The sequence below is a fragment of the Glycine max genome, chromosome 6 (genome assembly GCF_000004515.6).
Source record: "Glycine max cultivar Williams 82 chromosome 6, Glycine_max_v4.0, whole genome shotgun sequence".
Lineage (NCBI taxonomy): Eukaryota > Viridiplantae > Streptophyta > Magnoliopsida > Fabales > Fabaceae > Glycine > Glycine max.
In genome coordinates this window covers 7,516,128-7,538,473 of record NC_038242.2, presented here as the reverse complement: position 1 = coordinate 7,538,473, position 22,346 = coordinate 7,516,128, and the positions used below count along the sequence as shown (strand labels likewise).

General features: G+C 30.6%; 2 protein-coding genes across 3 annotated transcripts; both read left to right on the top strand.

Annotated features, from left to right (window-relative positions):
• Nucleotides 1–1,061: 1,061 nt before the first annotated feature.
• LOC100776749 (MADS-box protein SVP-like) lies at nucleotides 1,062–7,098 on the top strand. 2 transcript variants are annotated; one of them, NM_001252943.3, is made up of 10 exons: nucleotides 1,062–1,166; nucleotides 1,313–1,429; nucleotides 1,650–1,856; nucleotides 4,921–4,999; nucleotides 5,286–5,347; nucleotides 5,511–5,610; nucleotides 5,714–5,755; nucleotides 6,141–6,182; nucleotides 6,475–6,653; nucleotides 6,767–7,098. In NM_001252943.3, the coding sequence occupies exons 3-10, from the start codon at nucleotides 1,675–1,677 to the stop codon at nucleotides 6,783–6,785; spliced, it is 705 nt and encodes a 234-aa protein (NP_001239872.1). In that variant the 5' UTR covers nucleotides 1,062–1,166; nucleotides 1,313–1,429; nucleotides 1,650–1,674; the 3' UTR covers nucleotides 6,786–7,098. The 2 variants fall into 2 exon arrangements, with proteins under 2 accessions (NP_001239872.1, NP_001401566.1); NM_001414637.1 differs by lacking the exon at nucleotides 6,141–6,182.
• A 1,964-nt stretch (nucleotides 7,099–9,062) lies between these two features.
• Nucleotides 9,063–20,019, top strand: LOC100796777 (probable ubiquitin-like-specific protease 2B). The gene is given in 17 exon segments (XM_041016368.1): nucleotides 9,063–9,253; nucleotides 10,377–10,723; nucleotides 10,808–10,898; nucleotides 11,003–11,049; nucleotides 11,450–11,644; nucleotides 11,730–11,805; nucleotides 12,006–12,114; nucleotides 12,432–12,488; nucleotides 12,852–12,983; nucleotides 14,251–14,451; nucleotides 14,538–14,624; nucleotides 14,626–14,757; nucleotides 16,601–16,694; nucleotides 17,645–17,764; nucleotides 18,257–18,655; nucleotides 19,044–19,794; nucleotides 19,797–20,019. Coding segments are annotated over 17 exon segments (2,958 nt in total). The 5' UTR covers nucleotides 9,063–9,159; the 3' UTR covers nucleotides 19,823–20,019.
• Nucleotides 20,020–22,346: the final 2,327 nt, after the last annotated feature.

The following is a 22,346-nucleotide window of genomic DNA, read 5'->3' as shown; positions in this document are numbered from 1 at the left end:
AGATAACCAATCCCTTTATATTATTAAATGAAATATAATTGATCTACATCATGTATGTTAGGGTGTTCATGATCTAGAGTCTATTTTACTAATTCTGCTTGGCTCAAAAGAATTTTTAACATATTTGGATTTGGGAAATTTGAAGTTCGGGTTATATCCCGAGTCATTCCAACCAGAATTTTTGTCAACCCTTCGCGTTCCTATATGTCTTATTTAATCCTATATATTTAGTATTTTATTTTTCAAAAATACATTTCTTAATTTTTATTTTATTTTATTTAACATGATACCAAAAAGTTATTTCTAAACTATCTCTAACTATTTTTTATATATTTAATTTTCTTAATTACTTATATTTTTAAAATCAATTTCAATATCTTTTTTATAAAAATTCAATAATTAAAAATAAATTTATATGATAATATAAATGCTTAAATCTAATTTTGATATATATATATATATATATATATATATATATATAGTTTCACGATTGTGTGATTTTAATCTCTCAAATTTTGGTATTTCAGATTATTTTTTTAATTTAGAAATTTTGATTTACCTTGATAATATGCGGTCAATTTTTTAAATTTTAATACACCAAAATTACACAATCATAAAACTATATATATATATATAAGTTTATTATAAATTAGTTATTATAAATTTAAAAATCCTTAATTATTATAAGTTTCAATTATATAAAAATGAATATTTATCATAAAATAACTTTAAGAGTGTGTTTAGTTTAGAGGAGAAAATTAAAAAAGAGAAAATTAAGAGTTTTTTTTAATTAGAATAAAATGAAATTTCTATGATTATTTCAAACAAAGGCAGACTAAAAGACTAAAGGAAAAATATGAGATCAGGTTCACATCTACTTATCTGTCAATTCTCAAGAACCAATGACAGACTGTCCAAAAAAAAAAAAGAACCAATGACAGTTTTCCCAGAATTAATTATTCCTGGTTTCGAAATATCCTTATCCAACTTTGACCGCTCTTCATGGTCATATTTTAATTATTTAAACGAATTTCAGGCAAGAAAAGATTCAAAAAATAGAAAGTATATTGGATAATTAGTAATAAAAATAGAAAGTGTCCAGCGTTTACCTATTAAGGGAAGGGTTTCTTTCCTTTCTTGATACCAAGCCAGCATTTCCAATCAAGGTTATCTTTCTCTCTCTCTCTCCTGTGTCTCTTTCTCGCTGTGTTCCTGACTCCTCAAAGTTCTCGTTCTCCTTCTACTTCCTTTCTTTCATACTATATCTGATTGGTAACATTTTTTTTTTCTTCTTCAATTTTTCCCCTTTCAGTAATCGAGATAGTGCTCCAACTAGCTAATAGAGTGAAATATATCAACAAATTAAAATCGAACCCCACCAATCCAAAGCTATCATACCCTTGCATGTTCACGAGCTTCCTTTTGATTGGTAGGTTATTTTTTCTGTTTCCCTTAACCAGATCTGAAACTGGGCGTGCCTTTTATTAGGTTTTTTTTTTTCTATCTATGTTACGCAAGAACCCAGTGTTTATATCATTCCATATATATCCTTATATGTCATATATTATTATTATTATTTTGTTTTAAGAAAAGTGTGAGAGAACGTGTTTAATTAAAATAGTTTTTTTTTTTTTTTTTTTTTACTTCAGGTTTGTGCAGCTGCTAATTATTAAAATGACGAGAACGAGGATAAAGATAAAGAAAATCGACAACATAACGGCGAGGCAGGTAACATTTTCTAAGAGGAGGCGAGGGCTATTCAAGAAAGCTGAAGAGCTTTCTGTGCTATGCGATGCTGAGGTTGGTCTCATTGTTTTCTCATCTACCGGGAAGCTCTTTGATTATAGCAGCTCCAGGTACGTGTACGGACGACGACTGGTATATTATAACACACCACTCTTGAGTTTTTGACTTTTCTCTCAGTATTTTGTATACACATACTAGTAGACGTATACATTGTTGGGAAACCTAGGGGATAAAAACTGGGGTATAAACATGTGTAAAGCACGTTCTTAATTACGTTGCTTTCAATTAATATTAATATGTCTGTATGGTTCTTTCTATCCTAATTCCTAGCCAGTAGTGCCAGTGGTTTATGTACGGAGTGAGTATCTGGAAGTCTGTTAGAGAGAGAGAGAGAGAGAGTGTGTGTGAAAACTGAGAGGAGAAGGACGGGGATTAGATGTAATCTCATGATGGGTTTGGAACAGAAACCTCGTTTCACTCGCTTATGGTTCTAATTTTATGGAAATTTAATAGTAGGCTATTGAAGTTTCCATGAAAGGTTGTGTTGGGAGAGAAAAAAGAAAATGAAGCATTAGTTAAATAGTAATTCCTAAGCGATCGTTTTAACTATTTTTTTTGTAAATATTTGAAAAATAGGAAAATAAAGTAAAAAAAATGAATGGATTTTTTTTTATAATTGTTAATAAAAAAGACAAATTAATCCAAACTGAATCCTTTCCTATCTGTCCAACACATGAAACTGTAAGCTAGCTAGACAAAATATTCTATATCTTATGTACTTAATGAATTAGTTTAGCTTTTTTCACATACAATCAAACGGCCTTGTACTACTCAATGACACATTGACAATGGATAAGTTCACGAATCTGCCTGATATTGTTTCATTATGTCTTGGTTCGGTTAACTGATCAATGGAGTATTAACTTTCGACTTTTCACATCTAATTATTTTCTAGCTGCATGATTCTTCTGGTTGGCCATCTTCTCGTACTCTACCGATCGATAAAAAAAATAATTGATGTTATACTGTGCATCTAAATAGTTTTATATACTGTTGAAAGTTGTTTTGTTGCAGTTTATGCACTTTTCCCAAATAATTAATCATGCATGTGTGTCGTGTAGGAATTTAATTAAAACCCTCGAATTTTTTTTATGAAATTCGGGTTGATGGAGTCAGAAGTAAAGCTTGACTCGTATATATTTAGTGTGTGGTTAATTAAGGCTTAAGGTGTTGAGTTTTTTCTTCTTTGTTTTGTCTTGATTAGTAGTGTTTTAGAAGAAGGTCTTTTTTCAAAGATTAAAACAACTTGTGGTTCAATTTGGAAGATTGATTTCTTTAAATAAAAAAATAGGTCCAATCCAACATGATAAGATGTAGTTTGGATTAAGTTAGATGATTTGTTTTTACCAACACATTATGTCTAAGAACATATTGCAATCCTATATTATTTATTGCTAAGCCAAAACAAAAATCTGAATTGCTTAAATCATCTAAAAACCATAGTACCTACTAGACACATAGAAACATCATGCAAGGGAAAGATAACTTCCGAATTTCAGGGTGTGTATGCTTTTCCTGATGTAATTATTGTAGTATTTGTTGATGCTAATAATAGTATAATTTTTCAAATATAAACTATTAAAATTAAATTTACATAATTTGGTTATCACATTATATGCCTTTGTTCAAATAGTTACTAAAAATAATCTTAAATTAGATATATTAGTTATAATCCTTTAGCTAATATATTTTAACAATATTGGGGAATTAATTTGAAGGATTCTTCAGTACTTAAAAGATTACATAGCATCATTTTTATACTTTAAGGACTACTAGAAGAGATGATGATACCTTAAAGACCAATTTAATGGTTTATTCATTTTACCTTTGGAGATGAAAGGTGAGATATTCACGGATTTAGAATAAAAAATTATATTCTAGTATGACCTTAAATTCTTTGATACGCTGGACGACATGCATGGGTGAAACTATACATGTACGTGAATAAAAGTCCTAAGTTCTAAAAATATTTCTTATGGTAGCTATTGGTGAGGGTATATTTTTTCCCTTACCGAACTACATCCTTCAAAATTTCATCATTATCAGACATATGAGCAGTATGGGAAATTAAGTTGACAAAGTATATTTAGCTATCATGTTTTAACTTGGGAATGACATGCATAATTGCTTTCTCAACAAAATGTCATTTTCAGGTTAATTTGGTAAAGGGGAATATAGCCCCAACAATATACTTAGCTTTCCCAAAATAATCCCAATAAAAAAAATAAGTAAAGTAACACAATATACCTATATAAATCCTATAAATCGACTCTGCATTAAAGTAATTAAAAAATATATAGCATTAAGAATAGATAAAAAATATATAGAGTTTAATAAGTGTAAAAAATTTTACATTATCAATTAATAAAAGATTATTATTGATATGATTTTAAAATAATTAATAGAAAATTTAACAAACTTATATATATATATATATATATATATATATATATATATAAGTATGTTGAGATTCGATATGTGGTTTAAATTGGTGGTTGAAGCAGAGCGAAAATGAGTGAATAGAGGAAATTGTGTTATAGTGATAGTTAATTTCTATTTTCAGTTTTCTATTATATATGATAATGGTGAATGGTGTTTTTCTGTTATGCCTTGTGGTTAGCTACTCTTTCTTAGTTACCCCATCTAGTCTTTTTGCAATATATGCCAACTTATATATGCTTATATTTGTTCATGTTGATCATATGTTCGTTACTTCGTTTTTTAATTTTTATCCTCAAAATGTATTTTATATATTGTGGCTTAGCTTCCTTCTAGTTTGATTTATAAGGAGATTTTTGCCTAGTTCACAACTTCGAGTTGCAAATCAGAGTAGAGTATACAGCTATTGTAATATTGGAAAATACTGTTCACTTAATTATATTGGCTTGAGGAAATCCTTTAATTAATTTACGACTAATAACTAATATAATTTTGTTTTTCACAAATGTAGCACAGCGCTAAAGGGTGGAATAAATTACTTGCACTTTTGCAATGTTGTTTGAGTTGGGAAAAATCCTTGACAAGATGCATCTTTTTCTTTTAAGAAGTTTATTTAATTTCACACCTGTGACTAACTCTCTTTTCTTCGTCTCTTCTTGTTTTGGTCGAGTAAAGTATGAATGACATAGTTACAAAGTACAGTACGCATTCCCATGGCATCAACAAATTGGATAAGCCATCACTAGAACTGCAGGTTGTACAAAAAACTAAGTTCTTATATTTGCTTTTCTCTATTAATATTTATGAGTTTGTTATGATTCTGCAGAGCTTATACCGCCTGAACTTCTTGGTGACCAAAGTATAAAATTCACTATGTTTATATAATTGCTCTAATTATTTTTTATATCTATTTTGACCTATTTCTGTTATTACTTGTACATTTGAAAGAGGTGTATATATAGTTAAGGAAATAGTCACGTTTTAACGTTTTAGGCTGTAGTTAGTTACACTAACTGGTTTGGCACTTTTGTTCATTTCAGCTAGAAGCTAGCAATAGCGCCAAATTGAGTAAGGAAATTGCAGATAGAACCCAAGAATTAAGGTATATCAATTTTGTTAAATAAAGAGGAAAAAAAAGGTGAAATACGTGAAGATAAAGAGATAAATATATTTGAGTAAAATTCATTGCTTGTGTTTATATATTTTGATCCATAAAAAAAAATAAAACTAATAAATTATATTGACTGATAAAAATGATCGATCAGTTGGTTGAAAGGCGACGATCTTCAAGGACTAGGTCTAAATGAGTTGCAGCAACTGGAGAAAACACTTGAAATAGGACTCGATCGCGTGACTGACATAAAGGTACGCAACTACACATACCATGAAGTCATTTGGTTAATTTGGACAAACCTCTGCATGTTGATGCATGATTTATACTAATTCTCAATTCAACTTTTACCTTCAGGAAAATCAGATAATGAGCCAGATTTCTGAACTTCAGAAAAAGGTTTGTTGATATAGTTTGATAATGAAGCTATTATCTATCTGATAATGTTTAGTTAATCAAATTGGAATACACATTTAGTAATATGCTCTTTTCTATAGTGTAATGGCTATATAGATGCAAGTTGTTTTTAATTAATATGCTTACTTTAATGAATATCATGATGTTCGATAGAACTTAGTTTGGTTATATTATGAAGCATATAATTCGAAGAAACACATAAGATCGAGTGTAACATTAAAGCCTGTGCTTTAATTCTAGGAATATCATAATATGCATATTAAAGTGATCATTTTATCCAAGATTTCTGCATTTCTAGCTAGATTTACACTCACTTCAGAATTTTGAGGATTGTTGGTTTCTTTTGTGTGCATCTCTGCTAATAAAGGGAATCCTGTTAGAAGAGGAGAACAAGCATTTAACGAAAAAGGTGAGAAAACATTTTAAACTTTTTAACATGAGATTCACTACTGTTTCTCTTTCATTTATGATCAATGTGTAAAAAACATAATTGATGAAAATATAATAATTAATATTATCTTAAATTTTTTAATTAGAAATAAAAAATTACAAGCAGACAATTAACAAAAAACTTTTCTGTAAAAAAAACAAAAAACTTGGAAAGGGTGATAAAAAATGTCTTGGCATGGGTTTGTTTAAAAAATGAGAATGTCTTGATTTATTTTCCTTTCATTTACTACGTTAAATTAATAATTAATCAGCTAGCGGAGAAGGAGAAGGAGGCTATGCTGTGTAAGGCAAAAATTCCTTTCATGGTGGACTCAGATAAGGGAATAATGCAGGAAGAAGGTGTCTCGTTAGATTCTACAAATAACATTAGTAGTTGCATCAGTGATCCTCCTCTCGAGGATGGTTCCTCGGACATATCTCTTACGTTAGGGTAAGCAACCGAAGCAAACACTTATACACAAGTTACAAACTATACATTGAATTCTACAAAAATTAGCTATTTTTTATTGTTCATTAATTTGAATAAGTCCTTTGTTTTTTCAGGCTACCCTTCTCTAACTGAAGAGGTAACATGGTGAAAGAGTCTTGCCCCGTTTTGAGCGTTATTAAGATTTTTTTTCTTAAAACTGTACCAATATTTTTTTTAATTAAGAAAAAAACTGCACCACTATATATATGTTTTTGTTGGATTTGTTTATAAGTGAGAAGTGTATTAAAAAGTAAAATGTATGATTGTTAGCTAAACCAATGAAATATATTTTATATACTTCCGTGTGTATTAATTTAATTTAATATAATATATTAACTATTAATTTTCATCACATGTATATCTTTGTAGTAGTAGTATTTTTTTTTTGTCAAATTTGCACTTTGGATCCTTTAATTTCTTGTTGAATACTAGAGTACATTCGTATAGTAGTTCTTGTGTTTTTTTTTTTTTTGAGGGGAGTAGTACTTATGTTAAAGAGAGAAATATTTTTTATCAAATAAAACCTCGCTATAATTTCACTAAAAAAAACCAATGTACTTCACTATAGAATTTACAAATCATATTTGATTAAAATTGTCTCTCTTCCCAACGTGATCATATCTTGTTACTCAATAAAATTAATTTTAAATTCATAATTGATTTGGTGAAAAAAAAATCTTAAAACTTAAAAGAAAGTTACATTTCTTTTCTAATTATATTATTCAATAATATTACACAATTTAAATGAAATTTTAAATTAAATTATATATGAAGATTAGTTTAATTTCTCATGATACGCTAATCTTAATTATTTTACTTTACCAAGAATTCTTAATATAAAATATAGATGATATTTCTATAAAAATAAAACAATAACATTGACTAAATATATATACATATAATCTTAATTTAACAACTTACGTTTCATGTTAATATAAAAAAATTATCAAAATATTAATCTTACTTGAATTATTATGCACACAAAATGGGTGAACAAAAATCATGCAAAATTATTATATATGTATTTGTCATAATTGAGAGATCTGATATCATCTCAAGATCCATTTTTATCCTTTTTCTATTCATTTGCATTAACCTTTTCTCATCTAGTTTTCTAGCATTAAAATCTTAAATAATCTTTTTTCACCATTCTCATTAATTGCTATCCCTATTTACATTTTTTATTAACTTAATTGTTTTTTAGCTTATTTTCCACCATGTTCATTATTTTTTACTTGTTTTTATACACAATTAAAAAAAAATGTTCGTTTGATTAATTTTTCCATTTGCATGTTTTATTTCTACTCATTTTAATAAAGTTATTATTATTATCATATATTATAAACTATATTATACTGTATATTATTGTATTATTATAATGTAATAACTAAGTTATATAATATTTTATATAGATGACATTTAGTAACATAATAATGTGTGGGTATATTATAATATGCATGATAATAACACTATAATTTTATATAATATTTTGAGAAAAAATAGAAAAGGCATAAAACTAGTGAGAATCCTTAATCGTAAAAAGGACAAACATTTTTAAAATTGATATTGTGAGTTTAATTTATATGCATTATCAACATAAAAAAAATATAATCAATCAAATTAAAAAATTATCTTTAATATGATTTTTAAAATAATTAATATGAAAATTAACTTATTTATCATATATTGTAATTCATGATTAAATTAAAGTATATAATAACTTTAAATACATAAATTATTTATTTTATAAAAAATAAATGTAATAGATTATGAATTGAAAGTTTGAAATAATTTTAGACTATAATTTAATTATAAATTATTGATAAGTTTTTTGAAAAATTAAAGTATTTTTCAAATTTTAGAATCAACGAATAATATTTTGAATTACTCATTTATTTAAGGAATTAAATTATTATTACATATATTTTTTCATAAAATACATGATTACATATTTAAGAGATATAGTTATTTATCAATAATATTATGTTGGTATATAAGTTTGTTAATTTTTATAATAATTATCGTAAAAGTCATATTAAAAATGATATTGATAGTGTAAATTTTTTATACTAATTTTTCATAACCATCAATCTCATAAAAAGTGTTTCTATCTTTATTTTCAAAACTATTATTGCTAATATTTTTAAAAATTATAATTACTAATTACTAATTTTGGATTTAAAACTGAAACACAGTAAAAAAAATTTATAACGGCGTTCAATTTCTACAAATAATAATAAAAAGAATCACTTAGAATAGAGTGGTAGCTCCATACTCCAAAGTCGAAAGAAAGATACAAGAGCCTTCCAACCGAGTTTAGGACAGGTGGCAAATTATAATTGGCGGGTTTCAATTACTATTTAGGGCACTCTTTCAACGCACCCCCAATCCCAAGAGTGGCATTACAGCTTGCATCAATCTCGGGCTCTCAATTCGCTGTTCCCCCCAAAAACCCTTGCTGGGGACCATGAGCAAGTCTCCGCGCAGAGATCTGCAAGTCTTCGATTTCAACGAAGAGGATGAGGTCGCCTCCGATAAACACCACGATTTCCTCGCTCGCGGTAAGACCGATTTCCCTAATTTCCTAATTCCAGAAACAAACGTGAAACGTGATCTTCAATTGGAATTTTTCATATACAATGCTTGTTCTGCCTTTTAGATGGTGATTTAATTTGTAGGTGTCGTCATTGCGTTATATTTAGTGTTTTATGATTGATAGTTTCGATTTTAAAGTATATCGTATGCTTCTTAGAGAGACAAATTGAAGGAACTGGAGGAGAGGAATGAAACCTAGAGAGTTCTTCCTTATAGTTAATGTTTTCTTTTTCCGAGGACTTAAGAGTTTGTAAATAATATTAAAAATCTAATGTCATGAGGGCTGGTTATCTTTATTGAGATAAGTTGGATTGTCCTTAACACAAGACGTTGTGTAGCATAGGCAGTAGTCTTGTTTTGATTCTATGAGCGTAGTGCACACCATGGTTGTTGAATTCGTGGAAGGGTAGATATTGGTCGCGTTGCAATTTTGTCGCGTTTGTTGATTGCTGCAAATCACGGACAAATGCAGTCCCAATTAAAACTGTGATATTGCGACCCAAATCACAGTCACGGACCATTTTTTAAAACCTTGGCAGTAAACTTTACACACTTCCATAGATTGATAACGAAGAATGGCATGTGTATATATAATTTATTATCATGAAATGAAAAAGGATTAAAGACAAGCAAATGCTAACCAGGGCACTGGTTAAGGAATTATAACTGGATAGTTTTTATGAAAAGTGTTATTAATATACTCTTGCCACAATTTCCAATGCATCTCCAGCATGATTTTCAATATATATATATATATATTTTAATCATTATCCTCAGAGCATGGATAGCAAGACCCTTAAAAGATAATCAAATAATAATACTCAATTACTCACAAGTACTATCCAGTTCAAGATCAAGTGTCTTTCTTAAATCTTAATTTGCATTATGGATTATGATTGGCAAGATTGAGGGTCCTACTCTTTATTGTCGAAAATATGCTTCAGCTATGCCATTTAGTTTTTATTTTAGTAATTTTGCATCCTTGAAATGGTTTCCCTCTTTTGTTCCCCACTTCTTTCTATTTTTCCTTTTATATTATGTAAGCATTTCAATTAAATTGATTGTACATATATCGTGATGTATTGACAGATGCGCAGGTCAACAAGGTTGGCATCAAGAGTGTTGCCAGTATTTCTCATGTTGATGTTGATGAAGCTGGTGCTATGTTTAATTTGGAAAAGGGTGGTTCTGACACCTCTCCTGACTCAGTGGAAGATATATATGATAGTAAAGAGAATAGTTCTGTGTTGGAAGCTGACAAACAATCAAATTTGATTAGTCATGAAAGTCGTCATCATTTTAAAATAGATATTCATAACCATAACAAACTAGAGAAAATGGATACAAGTAGCGAAGTATCTTCACCTGAAACAAGCCAGATTGACCCTTCAGGATCTTCATTTTTTTGCACAGCCCCTTCAGGGTCTTCATACAGTGTACTGTAACTTCAATTTGTCCGACTACAGCCTAAGTAATTGATTTAATTGTGAGATTTATATCTATTTTCAATTTTTTTACAGAATGAATCAATTGATGTCAATTCAGAGGCTGATGAGAGCATGAATGAGAGTGCTCCAACAAGTCCTGCTTCTGATATTCCAGAGAATGGTGGTGTGTTTTTTGTAATCCTGGATTCCTTATACTTAGTATACCATGTTTAATTTAGAAATATTATATTGCAGTTTACTAACTAAACTTAGTATTCATTGTTCCAGTGTCATTAGATGGTTGTGGATTGAATGGCACAGACAATTCTGACATGGTAATTTTTTTTAAGCACGTGACCTTTTTGTGCTAAAGAAACTGACATCACATGCAGTATTTTTTCATCTCTTGGTTTTTTTTTTATAGATTTGGTATTGCTTTAGTTGTTTTTCTACTGTTGTCTTTTATTGCTTTTTACTTTTTCATTACTGATGCATATTAATTTTGGGATTGGTTTGTCTTTCCCCTTACTGCTTCATCAAGTTTACCTACCTTTTATCTGAGAATATAAGCTGATGTAGTAACTGTTCAAGCTACAAACTTTGTATTTTCTTATCTCTAAATCTAGTACATCAACATAAAATGCTTTCTACGGCATTTGATTCACTATTTTTGTGGCATATTATGCTTCATTTTGTTTTTGTATTCACTATTATTTTCTTTCATGTAATCTTCAGGATGACACAATGGAAGTCGTTCTTCATCCTGATTATGTCATATACCAGGATAATTATTATCTGGGGCCAAAGTTAACCTTTTCACCTTGTTTTGTCAAGATCAATGTTTCAACTGCATGTATAAAGCAAGAAGCTTTTGATCTTGAATGGGCAGTTGATGATCTCATTGACATTAATTGTCAGTTGTTTCAAAGTGTGAGTTTTATAGTTCTATTGCTTGCAATGTGTGTGTGTGTGTGTGTATAAATTCTATAATTCTCCTTATATGCCCTTTCTTCAGAGTGGAACTGTCATTATAAAGCTTCGAGTAATATCACATAATGCAAGCCAATCAAATCATGTAAGCGATGCTTCAGGTGAGTGCTATTATTATAGTTGATCAATGGGAATGGTTTTCTTCATTATATCTTGGCATACATGACATAACTTGTCATTTTTATTCAAACTAGCTAAATTTATTTGGGTAATTTCTGGTAGTAGGAGTTTGTAGATTGTTTTGCAGATAGTAGTTTCTCTCTGTTATTACTGATTAAATATATGTCTATACATATGCTAGGCATTGAGGAATTGGAAATTGCGGTTGCTGATTACAATTGGTCCCTCAGACATAGACAAATCACATCTCTTAATCTGAAATACTTGGCTTCTTGGAACATGGCTCTTCGGTTAGTCATTAAGTTGTATTTTCTATTACATTTTTCCTTGGTCAGTTGGTTATCGATTGTTCTATAAAATGCTATACAGATTGTAGGCTTTCAACTGTTGGATACTGGTTTCTATCAATTATAATTGATGGATAGGTTGCAAGTCACAGATCTTGAAAGGACTCTGAATTGTAGTATTTGCCTTTTGTTTATAATTGTGACGTGTGATTTCATTGTATGGAAAAGTTTATTCTTGGTTCAAAATTGATATGAAGTGGATATGTTTTGTGCTCTGAATGCCAGTTTATGTCATTTTATGATTAATTTTTCCCTTGTAGTGTGGATGTAGAAGGCAATGGAACTGATTCACGTGGGTCAAGATGCTACTTCCCTAAGTAAGAATCGTTTGCTAATTTCCTTTTCCCTTTTTGACAAGTATATCTACATGTATGGATGCCATAGCCCATAGCTTTTATTTGAAAATGTTTTCAGGTTTCATGCTTTATGGTGTCCAAATTTCCTATTTGCTTTCACATAAATCTTCTGATTTCTAGATACTTTTTTAATGTGTCTATTGGAGTGGATGTAAAAGATCATCATATCTTGTAAATAACCATTAGAGCCTATTGCTTTCTACTATCATTTTTCATTTTCTTTTCTTCTTGCTTTGTGTTTATTTTTTTGTTTTTTTGGGGGGGGGGGGGAGGATGTAGCTCCTGATACCATGTTTTATTCTAAGAATTTATGATCTGAAACAGTTTTGAGGAGCATTTTGATGATGTTATCTATCCGAAAGGGGATCCGGATGCTGTTTCCCTAAGCAAGAGAGATGTAGATCTCTTGCAACCAGACACATTCATTAATGACACAATTATTGATTTTTACATCCAGTGAGTTTGCGCTCTCTCTCTCTCTCTATATATGCATGTATGTATCTCTAATTATCATTCTTTTGTCCCATGTTTTTGTTAAAAACTTTATTCATCATATGCAAGACTGTACAAGAACATTTATATCTTGTTCTATCCTTCTTGGTTGCATTTTATTTCTTATAGATTGTATCTTTGTGAACCATGCTATGGAGCGTCCTTTATCTTTTCTCCTTTTAAAAACTAAGTCCTCTTTCATATAATTTTTGTAACGTGCAATTTACAATTGAAAATAGATGATATATGTAGGCACCTATGGGCAGAGAAATATCAACATATATTGCGTTTATATAAAGAGAATACTAAAAGGATTGATGATTGTAGGATATTGTGAAAATGCAGAAGATATTAAATAATGAAAAATTGATGGATACTGAAATTATAATATAAGTCGAGGAGAAACTCTCCTTTACGGGGTATAAGTTGATTATTAAGTTCTGAACACAGAAAATGGAGCAAAATGAACAGAAGAGAAATAAAATGCAGCAAGAATTAGTGGATCCTTCCCTACCTGGCTAAAGCCATTAAACCCTTTAAAAATTTCTCTTCTCTGTCAATCTCTTCTCCTTACACTTTATTCATGTTTTCCTTACCCTCAGCATTGCAGAATTTCCTCCCCAATTTGCTAATGCCACATGTAAAATCTGTTACCTCCTTCCTTAATTTTCTCTTTACTCATGACAACATTTCTCACGGTGGTGGATAGCACTGACTTGGACCATATGGAAGCACAGAAATAATATAGTTTTCTCCAATAACAATTTCAACGCAAATAGAATGATGGAGGAGGCACTTTTTGGTATGGACTTGGCTGAAATATTTAGAGAAGGATTTCAACACTCATTATAATCAGTGGTCTTCAAATCTTACACATGGTTTTAGATGTAATTGACATTAGGAGTGCAGGGAAAATACTTGTAATAGGTTCTTTTATGAGGCCCCCATTCTGGGATGGATCAAACAGTTGGCTGAATTCAAATACAGCAGAATTGTAATCTCAATCCTGTACCTTTTAGTACCTCTGGTACTCATTTAATATACATATATATTTATTTTGGCTGATAAAAAAAAATGACAACATTTCTCACCCTGCTTTTATGTACCATCCATTTCCTTTTTTTTCTCTCTTCTTGCATACATGTGATAAAGGCCCATTATAATTGTATGGTTGTTGATCTATATTGTGATTGAAGATGGTTCGATGTTTTGGAAATCTCAATTTTGGCAGGTATCTCAAGAATCAAATACCGGACAAGGAAAAGCCTAGATTTCATTTTTTTAATAGTTTCTTCTTTAGAAAGCTGGCTGATATGGACAAAAATCCATCTAGTGCTTCTGATGGAAAAGCAGCATTTCTGCGCGTTCGTAAATGGACGAGAAAAGTAAATTTGTTTGCAAAGGATTATATATTCATTCCTGTGAACTTCAAGTAAGATTCTATTGAAGTTTTCCTTCTCCATCTGTCTCTATCTGAATTCAAGTTCTGATCAGCGTTATCTTTTCATGTGATGGTAGTCTTCACTGGAGTTTAATAGTCATATGCCATCCTGGTGAATTGGTTAATTTTAATGGTGAGGTCTCAGCTTATGATCGTTCTTGTGAAAGTATTTTCAGAGATTTATGTTATTATATGTATTCCAGATAAGGAGCTGGACAATTCACTTAAGGTACCCTGTATATTGCATATGGATTCCATAAAAGGAAGTCATAGTGGTCTGAAAAACCTGGTGCAAAGGTAGATTAAAACTTCTCACTTTCTTTTATTCCCCTCTCAACCCCTCCCCTGCCCCAAAAAAATGCATGCTGGTTATTATGTGCTTTATAGTAAAACTGAATTTGATGTTATATTATGTATGCAAGTACAAGTTATCTTTGGGTTGATGTTTGAGACCATTGCAGACTATCTGCCCCTGCAGCTGAATTTTAAAATATTGATTTGGCAGTAGCTTTATTAAATTGTAATTTTATCAAGCAATTGATAATGAAGTTCCTAGTGGTTAATGTTTTTTTTTGGAAGGCAAAATTATAGTATTATTAATATATAAACCATACAGTACCAGAGGTACTGAGTGAAACAGATACAAAGCACTCAAGGTGCCACCTTCCAAACACAAACCCAACAGCAAGACCCCACTATTAGAGATAAGTTACAAATTAACCGAAGGACTCCAGAAGATTGGTAGACCACTGGTTAAAAGGAATATTAAAGCCTTTCTCCGTAGCTTTAAGCCAAGTCCACGCATGAAATAAAGCATCATCCATCACTTTGGGAGGTTGAAATGGGGTGCCCTTAAACAATAGGGAGTTCCTATGCTGCCAAATAGTACTAGTTAAAGCAATCCACCAAATACAGCGCCTATTGTGATTCCTCTGTGCCCCAAACCCATCACTGAATTGGATAAAATGAGCAGCAGGATCATCTGAGAAAGCTCCCAAAGTCCGGGTCCAGTTCATGGATTCCCACCACAACCCTACAGTCATTCTGCAATGGAAGAAAAGGTGCCCAGCCTCCTCCTGGTGATTTCCACATAGAGGACACATAGTATCCTGTAGAGCCACATGTCTCCTAAGCAAGTTAGCCCTGGTAGGGAGCCTATCTCTAAACAACCTCCATGAGAACAACTCAGCCCTTGGGGGAATTTTAAGCTTCCATAAAATCTTGAAATTCCTAGTGGTTAATGTGCTTCCTTTAATTATGTACTTAGTAATTAGTTGTGAAAGTCTTACATGACTGGTCAATCTAATCAAATTTTGTAAACATATGTATCAGTCCTAGAACCATTCAAGGGAACTTTTCTGGCCTTAGAACAGAACCTTATATCCTTAGCCAGTATTTTGTGTATAATAATAATTCATTTAAACGTAGTCCTCTTTGTACTCAACTTTTTGCGCAATGTTAGACATAAATAAATCTGAAAATAGAGCTCAGACCATTGATTAAACTCTAAGTGAGTCTTCTAGATGAAATTTCTTCTTAGCTACTGGAATTCCTAGAATTTGGGCTTATGGCCTAACTCAGCCTCACAAAACTGACTTTTAAGGTGAGGATTGTCCAAGTGTTATGAGCACTACTTAGGCCATATTTCTAATTGATGTGTGATCTCAACCTGCTAAGAGTTGACTTCTTGGTGGCTCCACACTTCACTCAGCCTTTCTGGTCAGCCCCTTTGTAGGTAGTCTTTTCCGAGACACTGACCCAGGGGTGACTAGACCACAACTAAGGCAACTTTCCAACCAAAACACATACTTAATGTTAAGTTTTCTAATTTTTGACTTTTATGTAGTTATTGAGTTTCTCCTTTAAATTAATATTGAACCCTGAAAATGCAAATATCATGATTGTTTTATCTTTGATTATGAATGATGATGTAAACAAATAAGAAAACCAAAATTATGTGCTTATGGATTCTGCTTATTCGTATTGGCATTTTCTGTTCCTTACTTTAATTTCAACATAATATCGATTATACCTGCTTATTTCTATTACTACTATGCAGATTCCTTATATTTGTATTCTGATTTTAAAAAATGAACTCAAGAGAGTTGTATTTTGGTCTTTTCTCATCTGATATTGACAGTTACTTGTGGGAAGAGTGGAAAGAGAGACATAAGGATACTTTGGGAGAAGATCTTTCATCAAGATTCTTAAATATGCGTTTTCTTCCACTTGCGGTATTGCCTGCTGATATTTTGATGACTTTCACAAGGACAATTATTCTTCCTTTAAAGATCCATTGGTGTTTAATGAAACATATTTCTGTTATATTTGTTGAGGAGTAGATACTACATTGTTTTGGAAATTACTATAAAAGGTTTGCTGTTTTTTGATAAAAAAATCTCTTACTAGTTGATGAACTTTAAAATCTTTTCCTTCACTGTCAAAGTGAGGCACCTAATTATTCATATAGAAAATACAGGTATTTGTTTCAATCCATTATATATGTTGGGAGTTGTTTTGAGTAAACCCCAAAATTAATGAGATTGTAAGGGTGGGACATTTTAGTTCTTGAGATTTCAAAAACTTTGTTAACCCCTGATTTTGCAAATAAATAATTCATTTTAATCATTTTGTACTTTGTTTTCCATTGTCGTTTTGCACCAAAAAGGGTTAAAAATGAATGATTTGCAAATTCAAGCATTAACAGAGGATTTTTTAAAATCTCGGACTAAAATGCCTTACTCATTCAATCTTGAAGACTAGTTTGGGGTTTTACTCAGTTTTTCTGCAAACCATTTGTGTTACATACACTTGAAGAGGAAAATCCCAGCATTTGATAATCTTAAATTTTCCTCTATTTTTTGTTCGCTATAGAAAAATTGGAGAGAAATGGAATATGACATACCTTTTGCATTTGTATCTTTCCTCAATTGCCCATGGCTCATTATTAGTTGAGTTATTCAAGGAATACTGATCACTTTTTGGTTTTATGCTCTTTATTTTTTTTAATTTAATTTTTTATTGTATTATGATTGAATATTCTTACTTGTTGACAATTGGCACAACAAGAAAACTCATGATTGTTGCCTATTTCTGCTGAACACTGGTCACTTTTTGGTTTTCTGCTCTCGAGTTTTTCTTTCTTTTTAATGTTTTGTGATTGAATGCTCTCACTCCATGACAGTTGCCACAGCAAGAGAATTCATATGATTGTGGTCTATTTCTGCTTCACTACCTAGAGCTGTTTCTTGCTGAAGCACCTCTTAATTTCAATCCTTTCAAACTAACCAAGTTTTCCAACTTCGTAAGTGATCTACTTATTCTTAGTTCTCTGGTTTATTTCAAACTTTTTATGAGAACACAAACAAGAAATCATTGGAAAGAGTATTTATTTCCATTCTAAAATCAATCATTCACTCAATTGGTTATCAGTTTACAAAGAGCAGCTAATCAATAACTGCTGGTTGACTTAATTAATCACTTGAGTGGTTCAATATTTTCTTAAGTTGAAAATAATTTTACCCATAGTTCTTCTGTTGCATCGTCCTCAATTTTGTTTATCTCTTCATCTGAGGAGTTCTAGCTGAACAGCTTTTTAGCATTCTCTTCAACACACTATAATTGGGTTAAGTAATGTCCTATTAAATAACCTGTGTCCCACATAAATTCACTCAGTGATAGTATGTTGAAGAATGTGTTAAAAGGAGTGTGTTGTTAACATTTCTCTTAGTTGTTGGTCATGCCTATTTTAGTATTACATCTCCCAATTTTACCTAACATAACTAGTAATTTCCAGCTCAATGTGGACTGGTTTCTGCCTGCCGAAGCTTTTCTCAAGCGAACACTGATCCAGAAGTTAATCTTTGAACTTTTGGAAAATCATGGTTCACATGAAATCTCTTCCTCTGACTGTAGTGATGACGATGAGTGCTTACAAAATAATGATAATAGAACTGGGATTGATCACCCTGAAGTCAATAAGGAGTCAACAACTTCCCATGCTGGACAGGGAATAGAAATCACTCTATTGTCTGGTTCATCGTCTTTGGATCCTCAATCCTTTAACAATTCAGGATTGGTTCTTAAAGAGCTTTTTGATCCAGGAGCTACTGCAGGAGCAATGTTGGGACAGTGTCAATCTTTTGACCAGCGTTCATCTGATTATCGTTTCAGTGGTTCAATATTTTCAATTGAGGTATCCACCCATAATCTGTCTGCATTTTTTTTTCTTGAATTTGTTTGAACCACTTCCTAGGGTCATGTGTAGTCTGCCCTCCCGGCAACATTTTTATCACATGGACATAGCCTTTCCTCATCCCAAATACAAATTTTGAACCCTTATGCTACAAAAGGCTTCTATGCTTGTCAAATAATTTATGCTGTCTGCATTACATTTTATACGATGACATAGACATAGGACCTATCACCTCCTCCAGCATAGTTCCTAAATATTGCCGTTGAATTATGTGTAAATTTCTTCTAAACTTAGGACCTATCACATATATATTAGTTCCTATCACTCTTTTTTTGCATTGATGTTGCAAAACTAACGCCCACCCTCCTTTTCTATCCTATTTTAATAGGAAGACACGGATCTTGGGAACCAGTTTATGTACTTGCCTACAGATCCCAACTTCCAGCAAGTGACTGGAATTACACCTCCAACATGTTCTTTGCCATATCTTCCTAGGGATTGTGGAGATGAGACATGTCATAGACCACAAATCTCTCCGCTAGTGGATCGTGATGTGGTGCAGCCATCTTTAGATACATCAAATGGTGTCTTAGATGATTCAGAAGATGTAACAGTCACCAAAAGTTGCCTTGTTTTGAATGTGCCTGGGTCATCTAATGAACCTGAACAAGGTGAGAAAACTTGTTCAGCCATGGAAAACGCTGAGCATGTTATAGATATTTCCAACTCGGTTGTGGGAAATTCTCTAGACTCAATTACGAAGTGTGATGATAACAAGAATGGAGATCTCCACTATACTGGTCAAGAAACTCTGACAATTCCAGTGCAGCAGGTTTCTGATGCAGTAGATGATGAGGAAACTCCAATACCATTGCAACAAGTTTCTGATGCAGTACATGATGAGGAAACTCCAATACCAGTGCAAGTTTCTGATGCTGTAAATAATGAGGAAACTCCAACAGTATCATTGCAACAAGTTTCTGATGCAGTAGACGATGAGGAAGCTCCCACAACACCATCACAAGTTTCTGATGAGGCTGGATGTGATGATGGTCAGATGATAGATGACATGGAACCTGATAATTGTGAGGAACAAGCTGCAAAGAGGAGGCGGCTAATGCCTCTACAGTGCAGAAGTGAGGCATTGTGACAGAATCCGATTTGTAGATAAATAGGTATAGATAAATATGGCATCTTGTTTTACCTTTGCTTTTGAATTATTTCTAGGCTTTACTTTACCAATATGTGAATAGTGTCGTTGCTTGGTAGTAGTTAATTCTGCGACCAAAATTGAGAAATATCTGCGGACTTTAGACACGATTCATCCGGGCAATGGTAGGATTTTTTTTTTCCTTGATGAAAAACCTTTGAAATTCTTCACCCCCCCGTTTCTTATATTCTAAGCTCCAGATTATAATTTTGCGATTGTTGCTTTTGATTTTGTTTGTGAAACTCGGGTTAACAAGTTCTCTTACAAATAGTGGAAAACAATAAAAAGCTTAACTGTAAAGAAAGTTACTTAACAATGTTCAAGGGGAGGTAAATTGAAAATAAATAGTAAGTTATAAAATTAGTGCATGGATCATGTTAATCCTCATTTTTATTTCAACAACTATTCTTACCAAATAAATCTTGAAAAACAATATAATAAATTTAAATTATTTAATTATATTGTTTTATTGCAGTGTTTGACAACTTTTTAACTTGAATGTCTTATTTATCAAGGGTTATGTTGAGCACCTTTTTAGACCCTAATTAAAATGTTTTCCTACACTTTCTTTTCCTACGAACATCTCAACTCCTTCAATCAACAAATTAGCCCGATTACGAGAAGTATACATACGTATACTTTACAATTGTGCCAACACTTCAACAAGTTACTTCCAATCTTGTGAAACCTTATAACAGTCTTTAGTTTTGTTTTTGTTACACCTTTCTTATATAAACTTGTTGAATAACAATTTAAAAATTTTGATTCGTCATTAAAAAAAACATAGGTAACACTGTACCAGTAGATTTCCTTAATACTTATTTGAAGAATTTAGCAGAAAATAGTGAATATTTCCAACTATTGTTAGTAAGCTTTTCCCACCCGAGTTTTCCTCTCCAAACGCTTGTCACTACTTTTTTGATGTACAAAAACAACCCTTTCTAACCATTGCATTGAGGTGGGTACAAAATTTTACTTTTGATAATGATGATAATAATTATATAATCTTAGATTGATGAAGATAATGACAAATATATTGACAGAGACTATTCTCAGTTAACAAAGACAATATAAGAATCAAAAGAATGATAACAATATTCTCATTTTAACACACACTATATTATTAATTAAAATTTATTAAAAAATTAAAAATCATATAAAATTTATTAGATCTGAAGTAAAATTTATAAAATTATATAATTTTTAATAAATTTGATCCAATAATAAGGGGGTGCATCAGATTAAGATTTCAAAAGATTTTTTTTTTTGTAAAAAATGTTGTAGTAGAATTTTTAAATAGTATAAATAAGTCTTGTGGTATTCAATTAAGACTTTTAAGATTTTTTAAAGAAAATAACAAAATTCGGTAGTATTCAATTAGATTTTTTTATGACTTATAAAAAAAATTGGTATTAAAAATATACAAGTCTCAATGGATTGATTATTAAGAAGAATTTTGATGGATTTTATCATACTTTTTAGTATAAAATATTTATCAAATAATTTTAGCCAAATCTTTAAGATTTTGCTAGACTTTTTTCTTTTTTTATTGGCTACCAGACTTTTTTTTGTCTCATCACATATATCATCTTCTCTCTATAGTATTTTTCAAGATGTTTGTGTCATATATATTTCTTTTATTCTTTTAGAATAAAAAAATGGTAAATATACTTCTTTCCTCTGCATTTCTTCCTTTATTTTTTAAATTAAATTAATATTTATCTTATGTGTTAAAATTAATCATGATTTTCTTATACTGTCTATATTCATCACCAGCACAACGTAATATTTTTGTGACTATTATATTTAATTTCGTCATTCACATAACTCATTAACCATCCTATCAACTTTTTACCCTTATTACTCCTTTCTAGTATATATTATTATTATATCTATTTAAACATGTCAATAAATTTATTATGAAATAATTGTAGTAATTAAAAAAATATATTAGAAAATCAACGTATAATGTTAAATTTATCATTCAAATCCAAAGTGAAAATGAGAAGATATTTTTGTAAGAAATGTTAGTATATGAAAACATAAGGCTAGAACCATTATAATTATTAAAAGATTAAAAAAATTATATTGATTTACTTTTTTTTATTCAAACCTAATTTTTTTTTATTTTTTTCAACAACTCTTGTAATCTTGTAATTTTGAATATATTACATAATTTTTTCAAAATCTTATAAATCTATAAAAAAAATTAAATTCTTATAATATAAATTATTAAAATCTAAACTATCATAACAATCTTGAATAATATTTTTAAGTAATCTTTAAACTCTAGAAAGACTTTTTTAAATTAAAATCATCTTTTAAAATCTTAATCAAATACACCTAAGAATGCATTAAGAAAACGTGTTAATAACATTTTCAATCTAAAAAAAAAAAGACATTTTCTATCACTAAATCTTAAATTTTTATACAGGAACTGATTTGTAAAATAATACTCCTTGATTTTCAAATCATTTTGAT